Consider the following 14,557-nt stretch of genomic DNA (forward strand, 5'->3'; position numbering starts at 1 on the left):
CTGGTTAAAAAGGGATTTTGTTGGGAATTGCCGAAGAAAATCTCAAAGATCTAGTGCATTTCAAAGAATTGTAAGCACACAATAATGAGGATATACATACATTGTATTTAAAAAAAATTACTGGAACTTTGTGTTTATTTGTTGATAAAAAATTATTATAGTGATAAAATTTATTGATCTAAAACTGTATTAAAACTGTTTCATTTGTTTTACTAGATATTTAACAGGAAATCCATGTACAGAGTATGAAGGTTACAGAGAATATGTCATAGCAACATTACCCAGACTGCAGGTAAATTATACCTACATGTACATGCTTATAATGAATTACACATACATTGAAGTGATTTTTCCCAATTGGTTCTAAATGATATTGTTACAAGTATTATGATGGATGTAATGAATTATGCTTATAATGAATCAATGTTGTTCATCCATGGCACTTCACTATTTTATGTTTTACTGATTATGTTTTGATGCGGTTATTAATATATAAATATGTGATTTTTGTGATTGCAGCATCTTGACGGAAAAGCAGTAGAAAAGTCAGAGAGAATAAAAGCAATGCAGGTAAGAATTGAATTCATTTTAGAACATTACCATTGAGATTAATTTTGGCTAGAAAAACAAGTTAAGTTTGGGACCCACATGAACCCTTAAAATTTTAAACTTTTTTAACAGACCTGATTTTATCTTGTTGGATCTGTTGTCAATTCTAAAGTAATTTCCTCACTATGTTTCTTATATAAAATAGAGAGAATTATTTAGAGATAGCTGTGGTACTTCAATTAAGAAATAATAAATCATTTTTAGAGTTTCATTGGGGTATGACATGAAGTCGGTCACGTGATCAAATTCTATAACACCCTTTGGGTGTTATAGTAAATTTGATGACGTACCGACTTCATGTCATACCCCACTGAAACTCTAAAAATGATATCTTTCTTCTTATATTTATATTTTACATTTTTATTCATGTTACAAAGAAATATAGGCATTATTTAGATGTTGATTTTGAAATGCAACGTAACGTATCATGTGATGTCACAGTCGGAACTTTCCAAATTGCTCGTGCAGGTTGCTTTCCATACGCAAGAAATTCTGATCATGTGAACTTTCCAGATTGCTCGTGCAGGTTGCTTTCCATACGCAAGAAATTCTGATCAATTGATCAACAATGTCATTGAAAATTTAATTTCAATTTTATTATCATTGTTATATAAGGAAAGACATCAGCAAATGTAAGTATTCATTGATATAGTGATATTTTTTTGTTACTGCCAGAATGTTGGACTATTAAGAGGATACATTGTAGAACAACAAAACAGACACAAGAAAAAACGAGTAAGTCAAAGGAATTTTCATTGAAATCTGCTATTTTAATACATGTAGCCAAAACTTTGATACACAAAATGTGCATATGATATGTGCATATGAATTAATTATTAAACATCTATTCTGAAGTTGAAGGAAAAAGTAAATGGTTTAATATCTGCCTATTTTTAAGTTAAAAGAAAAGGAAGAGATCAAGAGACATGAGGAATCAAAACAAAAACCAAAGAAAGGCACTGACTGGTATACCAATATTGAGGGGTAGGTAACTAAAGAGTTATCCAAAGGCACTGACTGGTATACCAATATTGAGGGGTAGGTAACTAAAGAGTTATCCAAAGGCACTGACTGTATACCAATATTGAGGGGAAGGTACATGTAACTAAAGAGTTATCCAAAGGCACTGACTGGTATACAAATATTGAGGGGTAGGTAACTTCAGAATACTGTAGAAGTACTTTTTTCCGCGTGGTATTAATTTACGCTATGTACGCGGTCACAGATAATCCGCGGAAATTTGTCCAAGTGTACTTAATATAAATGTAAGGCATATAGTGACAGTCAAGAAAATCCGCGTAATTTTCTACCCGTGGATTAAACAGAAATTGAGATTCCACGGAATTATGACCCCGCGGAAAAAAGTACGTCTACAGTATCTCAAGTGCAGAGGCAAATGCATGTATATTGTTTTAATTTATATAAGATTAAGCTCTAAAAATTTTCAGTTGTATGTTAACCCCTTTCATGGCATATACACATTTCTACGCATCTGACTTGAAAAACAAGTATAGTGTGAAAAAACATTCATAACTTCGTTAATACTGCAAATATCAGAATAATTCTTGCACCGTTGGAAAGAGAAAATAATGATGATAAAATGATAAACAGAATTTTATTATTGATTGTACCAGTTTTTTTTTTTTGCTAGCTTGAGTTAAATTTTGCACACAATTTGAGCAATTTTGCCATTATCGAAATCAATGTGGGGTAACATGTAATATGTAAAAATGCTAAATTCCGGTGATTACCTCCCAACTTACCCAATCCCGTAGCTGCAGAACAACCATAAATACATTTCAGTCAGTAGTTATTTGTCTCTGTGTTAATTATTGGTTTGTTCTGTCATGTGGATAGTAAAGGAATACATGTGAATAGTAAAAGAATAAATAAATATTGAAGCATAAAAATATCATATTTTATTTATTGTTGTTGTATACTTTTATTGAGCAATTTTCAGTCTTTTGAATGACAATTTAATTGGCCCATGGTTTGAGATTTGATAATACCGGGTACCGGGGTAGTTTCAATTTTTGGGAGACCATTACATTTTTGAAATATTAGTAAACTTTTTGTGGTTTCAGCAGTGATAAAAAAACATCAGAGGAGGTAGGGAATGACACTAAATCTGGGTCACATGATGAAAGTGAGGAGGAGGAGGATGAAGAAGCATTGGCAGAAAAGGACAAAAAGTGGGTCACATTTAGTTTAATAGAAGGACTATAAGCCAAATAGAATTCTATTCATGTATTGCATTTATGACAAATTTCAAGTGCACTTGATTTATTTTGTCAGCTAGCTATAATTATGATAAATCTTGCTTAAGTTTGGAAATTTTGAGTCCATTATATCATCAATATGCATTAATTTATTATTATGCCTTCTATGATTTTTTTTCTAGATTTTGGGAGGAGGAAGTTCCCTTTACACCCGAGTCACGAGTGGCCGTCCATGAACACATGAAGAAACTCAAACAGAGGGAGGACCAAAAAAAGTATATACAATCAACATGTACTTAAAAATAGGCTAAATGTTTGTAAATTGTGCTAATCATTTTTAAGAAATTCAATATATATATATGTTTTTTATCCCTTTAACAATAGTAAAGCCCCACCCAAAGAACCAAGACGTCTCTTTGCTGAGGATGGGAGACCACTCAATGTGAATGAGGCCAAGTGAGTACATTTCACAGAAATCCTAAGCAAATTTCTATGGATAGAAGAATGCTATTAATTCCTATTTCTGCTCTTTATCCTAATATGAATGCAAGAATTTTCTAACTATTTTGTATCTATAAGGAATATAAAATGAAATTATTTTTTTCTGCTAGAATTGACTTCACACTTACTGAGGATGAGAGTGAGAACAACATTTTACTGGATGTAGCATGCTTTAAGTAAGTCTACCAGTGTCTAAATGATAAAAACAAAAATTCATGAGCATATCTCGCTCATTTCTACTAAATAACTATCTTACAAAAATGAAGTATTTTGAGGAAAAAAAATAGGCAATAAACAGTTCCTAGCAGATTAAAAAAGTCATTTTTAATTTGTGCAAGCTAGGGTATAACTTTGCCTCAGATTTCATCAAATTTAGACCCCCCCCCCCCAAAAAAATAATATCCAACTAAAGGAGAAAAAAAAATTAAAAAACAAATGCAAAATATGAAAGTTTGCATAAATATACATTTTATCATTTAGACAAAAATTAGAGATAATATGCTCATGAATTTTTGTTGCAGATAATATTCAATAAAATGATGATTTTTTTTGAAAAGGTAGTCTCATGTAATTGTTCAAAATTAAAAGTTCTCACAAATAATAATTACCAGGGGTAATTAAAAGTATGCATGTTTTTTGTATATACATATACTTGATCATGTCTATCATCCAGTCTGGTTTGAGTGAGCCAGTTCTGGTTTTCCTGGCATGTAGATTACCATGGTTACCAAAAAAAACCAGATACATGTACAAAGAAACTGATTGGTTGTGAAAAGTAACCAACAAAAATTTAAAGACCCGAGTGCATTGTCTCTGTGTCATACTCAATAATGCTTTTTTCACAAAAGTGCCATTAGTGCAAAGGAAAAAAAGTTGCTAACTTAATGTGACTTCGAAAAAAGGCCATCACTTATAGAAAATAAAGTTCCAAAAGCAGTTCTATATAATCGTTAGTATTCACTGTTTGAGGTTAATTGCTTACATTGATAAGAGTGCCAGCTGATTTAATATTAATCAGATAACTTTTTGATGTTCTTCCAGACATATGGACACTTCTCTGATAGATTGTGATGTTCAGCCAAATTATGTCAGAGTCACCCTAAAGGGAAAGGTAAGATCTGTAGCTTTTTAAAATTATTTTAATATAAAATCAGACTTCCTCAGATAGGTAAACAGCATTGTTGTTGAGTAATAATACAATACATCAAAATTCATTTTTAGCTCACCTCAACAAAGTTAAGGGGAGCTTATATGATACCCTCGGCGTCGGTGTCGGCGTCCCGGGTTAAGGTTAAGTTTTTTGGAGCAGTTTTCTTTTTAAGTACTTCTATGTCCTGTATTGATTAGACATGCATGGAAGAATGTTTCTAGTGTGTTTCATTGTACCAGTCAAAGTTTCAGATGCTGCAATTTCAGCAAAGGAATGACCAGGTAAATGTTTTTGGAGCAGGTTAACATTTTTGGTGCAGTTTTTGGTGTAGGTCTCATTTCCGAGTAACTATAAGCCCTATGTTGACCAAACTTGCATGGATGGTACATCTTAGGATGCATACTACCAGACTTGCTTCGGATGCTGAATCTGACCTACATTTTCTGGTTGAGTGAACAGGTTAAATTTTTTGGTGCAGGTTTCATTTCGAAGATACTACAAGCCCTATAATGACCAAACTTGCATGTATGGTACATCTTAGGATGCATACTACCAGTCTTGCTTCGGATGCTGAATCTGACCTACATTTTCCGGTTGAGTGAACAGGTTAAAGTTTTTGGTGCAGGTTTCATTTCCAAGTTACTATGAGACATATAATGACCAAACTTGCATGGATGGTACATCTTATGATGCATACTACCAGACTTGCTTCGGATGCTGAATCTGACCTACATTTTCTGGACGAGTAAACAGGTTAAAGTTTATGGTGCAGGATTTATTTCCAAGTAACTTTGAGCTCTATAATGACCAAACTTGCAGGGATGGTACATCTAAGGGTGCATTCTACTAGGCTGGCTTCAGAAGCTGAATCTGACCTACATTTTCAGGATTAGTGAAAAGGTTAGTTTTTTTATACAGGTTTCATTTCCAAGTAATTTTGAGCTCTGTGTTGAACAAACTTGCATGGATGATACATCTTAGGGTGCACACTAATGAACTTGCTTCAGATGCTGAATTTGACATACATTTTCCAGATAATAGACCTCGTAAAAGTTATGGGTGCAGGTCTATCAGGAAGAAACTATAAGGCATATATAAACCAAAGTTGCACAAATGATGCATCAAGGGATGAAAACTCTTAATCTTGCTTCAGATGCTGGATTTTAATTACATTTTCATGATGAAGAACAAGTTTGAAGTTTTATAGGTCTATTCCAAAGTATCAAAATTAAAATTGCATAAATTTTGCATTTTTGGATGTACACTTTTTGTTGGTTAATTGTGTGACTTAATTTGCCTTACTTAAAGACAACATTCGTTGAGGTGAGCTCTGTAATCTCTGATTACGTATGTTTCATTCTTCCTGAAAACTTCCATTGGGACCCTACTAGAAATGCAGGCAGTTGCCCTTTAATTCATTTTAAACACTTCTTAAAACCGGATAGAAGGGTTTTGAGTTTTTTACCTGTCATTCACATTGAGGTTACTGTAGATTACATGCAGTAGAAAGAATAGATTGCCACCTTCACATGAATAATTACTCAGAGTTTTTGTGTACATGTCCTGCTACATTTGAAGTTGAAATGTATTGACTTGAAAATTTTTTGTATACTGCTCAGCTGTTCCAGCTCTGTCTACCAGAGGAAGTGAATGCAGACTCCAGTACAGCAAAGAGGTCCCAGATTACTGGTCATCTCTTGGTCACTATGCCGAAGGTAAAATGTCATCCTTATGTTTACTATATTTTAGTTTGATAATTTTAAAAATATTCTTCTTAAAACTGTATAAGTGATTTGATTTTTCAGGTAAAGCCAGTTGTAAAACCAGTAAAGCCACCTAAAGCAGAGGTCAAGGACGATAATAAGGAGAACAAACAAAAGGGGAGCAGGTAAGAATTAATAAACCATTTTACTCACCTGAGTCTCTTGCTCAAGTTAATATGCATGTACATGAGGCAGATATGAGCATGTAATACATGTTTCCAATGCTAGAAGTAAGGATAATAATTTACTGTCTTCCAACTTTTCATCTTGATACCAAAAATCATTCTTATATATAATGTATAAAGCTGTAATTAGGGTACATTGTATGTATTCCTCTTTTTAGGAACACTCATGAGAGACTGGAAGTGGACAAGTCAGCTCACAAGAAAGTGGATATTGCTAACATTGTGAAGGAAAACATGGACAAAGTTGTTCCCCCTCTTGGTCATAAATCCCGACAGAAAGCCGCGGAGCGTGCCAATAGTGAGGGGTTTGTGGATGACCCTGACGTTCCACCTCTAGAGTGATCTTCATCAATCACGTCATCATTTTCATAAAAATATGTTCCGTCCAGCTTATTAAACTGAATTTACAAATTTTGTTCTTGTTTTCCTTTGATTGTAAACTAAAATCGAACTTACAAAGTTCTCTAGTTTTTTAGCTCACGTGAGCGGAAGGCTCAAGTGAGCTTTTCTGATCACATTTTGTCCGGCGTCCGTCTGTCTGTCTAGCTGTCTGTCTGTAAACTTTTCACATTTTCGACTTCTTCTCAAGAACCGCTGGGCCAATTTCAACCAAACTTGCCACAAAGCATCCTTGGGTAAAGGGGATTCAAGTTTATTCAATGAAGGGCCACGCCCTCATTCAAGGGGAGATAATTGGGAATTAATGAAAATTTGGTGGTATGTTTCTTCTCAAGAACCACTGTGCCAGGAAAGATGAAACTTATGGGAAAACATCCTCAGGTAGTGTGGATTCAAGTTTGTTTAAATCATGACCCCCGGGGGTAGGGCGGGGCCACAATGGCCGACCAAATTTTTACATAGAAATATATAGGAAAATTCTTTAAAAATCTTCTCAAGAATAGCCAAGCCAGAATTGATCATATTTATATGGAAGCATTCTCAGGTAGTGTAGATTCAAGTTTATTCAAATCATGACCCTCGGGGGTAGGGCGGGGCCACAATGGCCAACCAAATTTATTCATAGAAATATATAGGAAAATTCTTTAAAAATCTTCTTCTCAAGAATAGCCAAGCCAGAATTGATCGTATTTATATGGAAGCATTCTCAGGTAGTGTAGTTTCAAGTTTGTTCAAATCATGACCCCCGGGGGTAGGGCGGGGCCACAATGGCCGACCAAAGTTTTACATAGAAATATATAGGAAAATTCTTTAAAAATCTTCTTCTCAAGAATAGCCAAGCCAGAATTGATCATATTTATGTGGTAGCATCCTCAGGTAGTACTAGTGTAGATTCAAGTTTGTTCAAATCATGACCCCCGGGGGTAGGGCGGGGCCACAATGGCCGACCAAAGTTTTACATAGAAATATATAGGAAAATTCTTTAAAAATCTTCTTCTCAAGAATAGCAAAGCCATGAACAGTCATGGGACTACTTTTGGATTTAAACTTTCAATAATAAACCATTTTCTACTTTTTCTTAGCAACAGTGCTCAGGTGAGCGATGTGGCCCATGGGCCTCTTTTTAACAATAGATTCAACCTGCAGTACATGAATATCCATATCATCAAAGTTTAGTTTTGCGTACTAGTATGTAGTAGTGTTAGATACATGGTTCTGCTACATTTAGTACCTACGTTTGGACCCAGGTGTTTTCTGGCGAGTGAGAGTGATTGCTGTTACTTAGCCCCAAAGGTGTCAGCAAGCCAAAAGAGATGAGGACATCTCATTCTCTGGAGGGGGGCAATGTAGTAGTGTCAGATAAATGTCAGCTTACTAGCTTGGGTTAGCCCTTTAGCTCAATCTGTAGGGTACTGGAATGGTATGCCAGAGGCCTCGGGTTCAATCCCAAGCAGAGGCAGTTACATGTCTCTGTTACACTGAGAAGGGAAGAAATTAAGATTTTGATTTTTTGGTAAGGAGTGGACATTGTAACCATAAGGAATTGGACACTTGGTCACTGAGATATGTGTTCTTTCTCATCTACTGAGCATGGAACAGAAACACATTACATGTATGTAAAATTGTATGTAGAATTTGTATATTCAGCATGTAATAATGTTCATTATCTAAATTATACTAAATGTCCATCAATTTTTAACACTCAATGATAAATTTTGATTCCCTTGATTGACAGGGATGCACAAGTCAGGTAAATCTGAAGGTTAATTATTATCTCAGCCTTTAATTTTATGGTTTGATCAAGTCAATGAATGCAATTCATAATAATGCTAAGAATATGGTACATGTACTGTCAAAACTATTTGGTCTCAGTCCATTTTATTGTGAAGCAGAAAAAAGGGTTATGTCTGGAAAGTGGAGATGAAAATAGGATTGGGTCATTACAAATCTTTTTATTATGCCCCGCCATGAATATGGCCGGGGCATATAGTGTTTGTCATGTCTGTCTTCTGTCCTTTCGTCACACTTTGCATTTAGCTCTGTTCAAAGCTAAGTTTCAAAGAAACTATCCAAGATATTTTCATCAAACTTCATATGCTGATAGATATTGATGAGATCTATGCAACTGCATCAACAGTTTTTGACCTTTCCTTTGACCTTGGTCTCACTTTTCTTAAATGAGTGTTTAGCTCAGTTTTAAACATACCATTCAAGATGGTGTTATCAAACTTCACATGTTGATACACACTTGCATGGATGATAGTTTTTGGAGCAGGTCCATTCCTAAGGAACTATAAGCCCTACTTGGACCAAACTTGCATGGATGATGCATCTAGAGATGGACACTACCAGACTTGCTTCGGATGCTGGATCTGACCTACGATTTCATTCCCTAGTAACTATAAGCCCTACCTGAACCAAACTTGCATGGATGATGCATCTAGGGATGGACACTACCAGACTTGCTTTGGATGCTGGATCTGACCTATATATTTTCATTTCCAAGTAACTATAAGTCCTACCTGAACCAAACTTGCATGGATGATGCATTTAGGGATGGACACTACCAGACTTGCTTCGGATGCTGGATCTGACCTATATATTTTCATTTCCAAGTAACTATAAGTCCTACCTGAACCAAACTTGCATGGATGATGCATTTAGGGATGGACACTACCAGACTTGCTTCGGATGCTGGATCTGACCTATATTTTCCAAATAAGCAATTCAGCTGCATCACTATTTAAAGATAATTCTAATCAAATTTCATACACATACAAATTTTCATGTTGCTTTACTAATATAATCGATCCTCAGCGGGGCATTTATGTCCTATGGACATATTTCTAGTTTTTCAAGTACCACTGGGCCAGAAAAGCTATATTGTATGTGGAAGCATCCTGGGGTAATTTAGATATTAAATTGTTAAATCCAAGAACCCCGGGAGTAGGGCGGGGCCACAATAGGAAATTCAATTTTCACATTGAAATATAGAAAAATCTTTTAAAATCTTCACAACCACTGGTCTAGGAAAGCTGAATCTGTTAATGTAGATTCAAAATTTCCCAAATTACCATCCCATGGCATAGGTTGGGCCACCATAGGGGGAATGAAGAACAGCATTGCCAAGTTTTTCAGGTGAGCACTGTGGTCCATGGGCCTATGTTTAACAAATGTTTCTCAACAAATCAGATTCAACCAATTAAAATGAAAAGTATAAAATTCATAGCTATAATATATATCATACAGAAGCAACTTTTTCATGCATGGGTCAAGGACTTTTAAAATTTTTTTGGGGAGAGGGGGCACTGGTCTTTAAACAAACGTGACTCTAAATACATTTGTTTTTGTTTAAGACAGAGTGTGGGACAGGTCACTTTCCAGCTAAATTCTTGAGAGTCCCATGGAGGTTTGGATCCCTCCTCCCCAAGGATCCCATTCACCCTACTTAGATCCTCGGGGGGGGGGGGGTATATTTAGGACAAAATGCATTCTTTCTTATCTATGACTTTCTATGGTTAAAACTAAACGAATTAGATTCATTGGGAGTCTAGGCCATGCTTTTAATGTTGAAATATAATATGCTGACTTGGTATTCTGCACTCAAAATTAGCACGCAAACAATATAAAAGATTGATATACTAGTATCTAAGTATATCAATAAATATTTCATCATTTACATGTATAATTTATATTCTGTTTAAAGAATGAATACGTATAACATATAATGCAATTTATAACTGTACTTTTAAGTAGTTTATTAAAATACCCACAAGATTTGTTTTCCTACAGTACACTTAATTACGACCAATTAAGCAATAATGCGAAGGAGGAAAATGAAGGGGGGGAAAAGAATTTCTGTTGAAATCTGCAATATACAAATAACAAAAGATAAGTGTACATGCGGCGTTAGTTTATACACATTTCACGATTTAATGACCGCAGTAGAGTAATGAGTGAGGAATAATTAAATCACGTGAGTATGATCTTTGAACATAATTCACCGATTGAATTCACAAAGTAGTAGCAGGTAAATGCGCTGCAGTCTTTCAGATCTTTTCAGTAGAAAATGCTTTACAGGGGCCTAGAGATGATCAAGAATTGAGGTAAATATTCTAAACAGCCGTTAAAGCTGTTGTAATAAAAATATTTTTAAAGAATTGATTCAATTTCTCTAAAGAAGGTCGTCTATTTATGACATTCCCGCCACTTTCAAACGTTATTTTCGCTGGTCAGTGGTCAAACGACACGACTCCCAGATCTTCTTAGACAGTTGCATGTAGGTTTACAAGTAACACAATATAGTTTTATTTTATTTATAGCTAATATAATTTTAGGGGAAAATTGCACGTTTATGGATTTCATGTGCATGTATGTGACATGTACATGTGTGTGGTATGTATTTATTGACTGTACATTCATAGGTTGATTTGGAACCACTTTAGCAGTTTGAAGCAAGATCGCAAATGGGATATAACCATGATAACAGCACGTTTGAGTCGTACATGTAATATGAAAAAATAGGACAAAATATATTCGCATTAAATGTTGCAAATATGGATTAAAATTGGAAAAAAAGCTAGAAGGCTTTCGGTAAAGAGCTTTCTCACATTCTCAAAGTGCAACAATACTCATAAAATCAGTTGAAAACATGGAAAATTGATACCATTCGCTAGTATTTCTTTAAAAAATATTTCTCAGAACCACCCCCTTTTTTTTTTACCAGAAACCTAGCAATGTCGCTTTTACCATGTATACATCAAGACAGACTTGAGACAAAGACACATTAATATTTTTATCCTGCCGAGAGGTAGAGCATGTTCTAGGTTAATCGCCAAACTGTTCTATAATTGGAAGATAAAATAATGCGTATATATTTATTTTATCATGTTTCTTGCAAGTATTTGTAATTTATTTGCATCGGGATCGAAATTGTGAGTTTAAAATTATGACATGTGGCGCGAACAGCAAATTTGGCGTCAGTGGACGGTCAGGTGAGCTTGTTGAAATTCGTCGGGGGAAAACATGACTTGTTGTCTCATTCAGATGCAGTTATTGATAAAGTATTTTTTTAAGCTGCGGAAAGGGACAGCTTAAAGCCTTGTTTACTGTTAGGCATTTTAGGGGGTTGAAGGGGGTCGTTTTTTTTTTTTTGCTCCTTTCTTAATGGCAAAAAGTGTTTTCCCAATTTCATCAAAGAAAATTCCAATAGACAATCAAAACAAACAAAATTTTGTTACAAAATGTTGGGACTTGGTAACATATAATCTAAATGATGTTAAAGAAATATATGAATGGCGTGCTCTGTTACAACGCACTTTGAAAATTACGCACTTTGAATTTTTTTTTCAAAGTGCGTTAAATTTTGGACCACATCAACACACTTTACAAAAATAAAATTTCTTTTTCAAAATGCATTAAAATCGACCATATTAACGCACTTTGAAAAAATGTGTAAGGCTAGGTCAATATTCTTGCAAATCTTAGTTATGATAAATAATTGAACATGTTTGATAACTCATCATTGATGATGAGGTCACTTCAGGATTTGAAAGTGAGCAATTTTGATTTTTCCATGCTTTGAAAATTCTTTCTCTCTAAAATGTTTTACTGTACAGTTTGCATGCAATTTATTTAAACTAAAATTTATTGAAAGTTTTAAATGTTATACCAGTTATGCAAATAAATACATTTGATGTAGCATAGAAATTGGTGCCGGAAGGGGGGCTTAGGCATACGTACAAATGTTTTACAAAGATATACATAATACAGGCATTGAAAATTGGGGCTTACCTTGGGGGCTAGGGGGTTCCACTTTCAATTTGCTACTGACGGCTTTGTACAGTGTATAAGAAAAAAAAGTTAAGCTGACAGACCTTCTTCTCGTCTTCTCCTTGTTCTCATTGAGGTTAATTACTAATGTATACATATGAATTAAAAAAAAATTTTTGAAAGATATAATTACATGTATATATTACAAATTGATTCTCTCGGTTACTGAAATCTTAGTCAAGAATTTTTGGTTTTATACATTTTTTTTTCAAAGTGCCATTTTTTTTCAAAGTGCGTTAAATGTCCCCGAGGTAAAAATGTTTATGTACACTCTTAACGCACTTTGAAAAAAATTTTCAAAGTGTGTTGAGTGTGTCCCAAATTTAATGCACTTTGAAAATTTTTTTCAAAGTGTGTTGATTTTGTCCCAATTTTAATGCACTTTGAAAAATTTTTTCAAAGTGCGTAATTTTTTCAAAGTGTGTTGCCACAGTGCTCCTAATACTGATTGAGTAAATGTTGAAGTATTGTATGTATAAACTGACAATGCTGGTAATTGTTTATATTTGTATTCAGCATTAATCATACAACACTTACAATATTATAATACGCAATCTCTCCTGCAATACAAGTGACTAGATCTACACACCTCCATGCACAACAGACGACAATGTACTCACACTTGCGCATCGCACACAGTGTCAAGTTAACACATACCTGCACACACTCATACCACACTACACTCCCCTCCCTTTTGAAAAAGAGGGAGGTACTCCTGTACCTTAATACAACATATGCAAGTAAAAAAGTCAGTGAGTACCTTGCAAATAAAAGAAAAACTATTATTTATTTACATAAATAGAAAAATGACAAAATTATAGTTTTTTTTTAAAATTTCAACCAAATTTCACTTTTTTCTCAAATGGAATAGCCCCGCCCATTGATGTTTTGCCCTCTTTCCAGATTCTGCTGGAAATCAAGCGGTGAGGTTGTCGGCATGACATTTTACTTGCATAAATTTATTCATCAAATCAGAGATGGCATAAAAAATATGCATTTTAATCATTTTTTTGCTCACCAATATGAAGTGGACGGGAAATTTAGTAACACCCATGGGATCAGTGCAAGTGTTGGTGTCCCAGATGAAAGGTTTTGGAGCAGACTTCTTTTTATACCCCCCGCAAACGAAGTTTGGGGGGTATATAGGAATCACCTTGTCCGTCTGTCTAGCTGTCCGTCTGTCTGTGCAATCGTGTCCGGTCCATATCTTTCTTACAGAGGGACATTAGAATCTACTACTGCACACTAAGATTGCTCATGACCTAAGGGTGTGTCATGACCTTGACCCAAGGTCATTTGGAGAAGTTCAAGGTCACTGGAAGAAAAACTTCATAATTCGTGTCCGGTCCATATCTTTCTTATGGATAAACTTGGTAGGTTCTCATTTCACACAAAGATTGCCCATGACCCAAGGGTGTGTCATGACCTTGATCCAAGGTCATTTGGGGATGTTCTAGGTCACTGGAAGAGAAATTTCATAATTCGTGTCCGGTCCATATCTTTCTTATGGATAAACTTGGTAGGTTCTCATTTCACACAAAGATTGCCCATGACCCAAGGGTGTGTCATGACCTTGATCCAAGGTCATTTGGGGATGTTCTAGGTCACTGGAAGAAAAATTTCATAATTCGTGTCCGGTCCATATCTTTCTTATGGATAAACTTGGTAGATTCTCATTCCACTCAAAGATTGCCCATGACCCAAGAGTGTGTCATGACCTTGACCCAAGGTCATTTGGGGAAGTTTAAGGTCACTGGAAGAAAAATTTCATAATTCGTGTTTGATACATATCTTTATTATGGGAAAACTTACTTCTGAAAAACCCAGCGGGGGGTATTTTGTCCCGTTTGGACAGTTCTAGTTAAGTACATCTATGCCCTAGCCCCTAAAGGATGCATG

At 35.0% G+C, this 14,557-nt stretch overlaps 1 protein-coding gene across 1 annotated transcript; it reads left to right on the forward strand.

The window, feature by feature from the left end:
- Positions 1–17: 17 nt before the first annotated feature.
- Positions 18–6,812, forward strand: LOC134231731 (dynein axonemal assembly factor 11-like; the record flags this gene model as incomplete). Its single annotated transcript, XM_062713698.1, has 13 exons — positions 18–70; positions 217–292; positions 520–570; positions 1,285–1,344; positions 1,508–1,593; positions 2,694–2,801; positions 3,011–3,103; positions 3,213–3,284; positions 3,440–3,505; positions 4,371–4,440; positions 6,099–6,194; positions 6,285–6,367; positions 6,586–6,812. Coding segments are annotated over 13 exons (1,098 nt in total), but the record flags the coding sequence as incomplete, so codon positions are not given.
- Positions 6,813–14,557: the final 7,745 nt, after the last annotated feature.

Source organism: Saccostrea cucullata, unplaced genomic scaffold, assembly GCF_032062105.1.
Source record: "Saccostrea cucullata isolate Sc308-1 unplaced genomic scaffold, CSIRO_AGI_Scuc_v1 ctg11043, whole genome shotgun sequence".
NCBI lineage: Eukaryota > Metazoa > Mollusca > Bivalvia > Ostreida > Ostreidae > Saccostrea > Saccostrea cuccullata.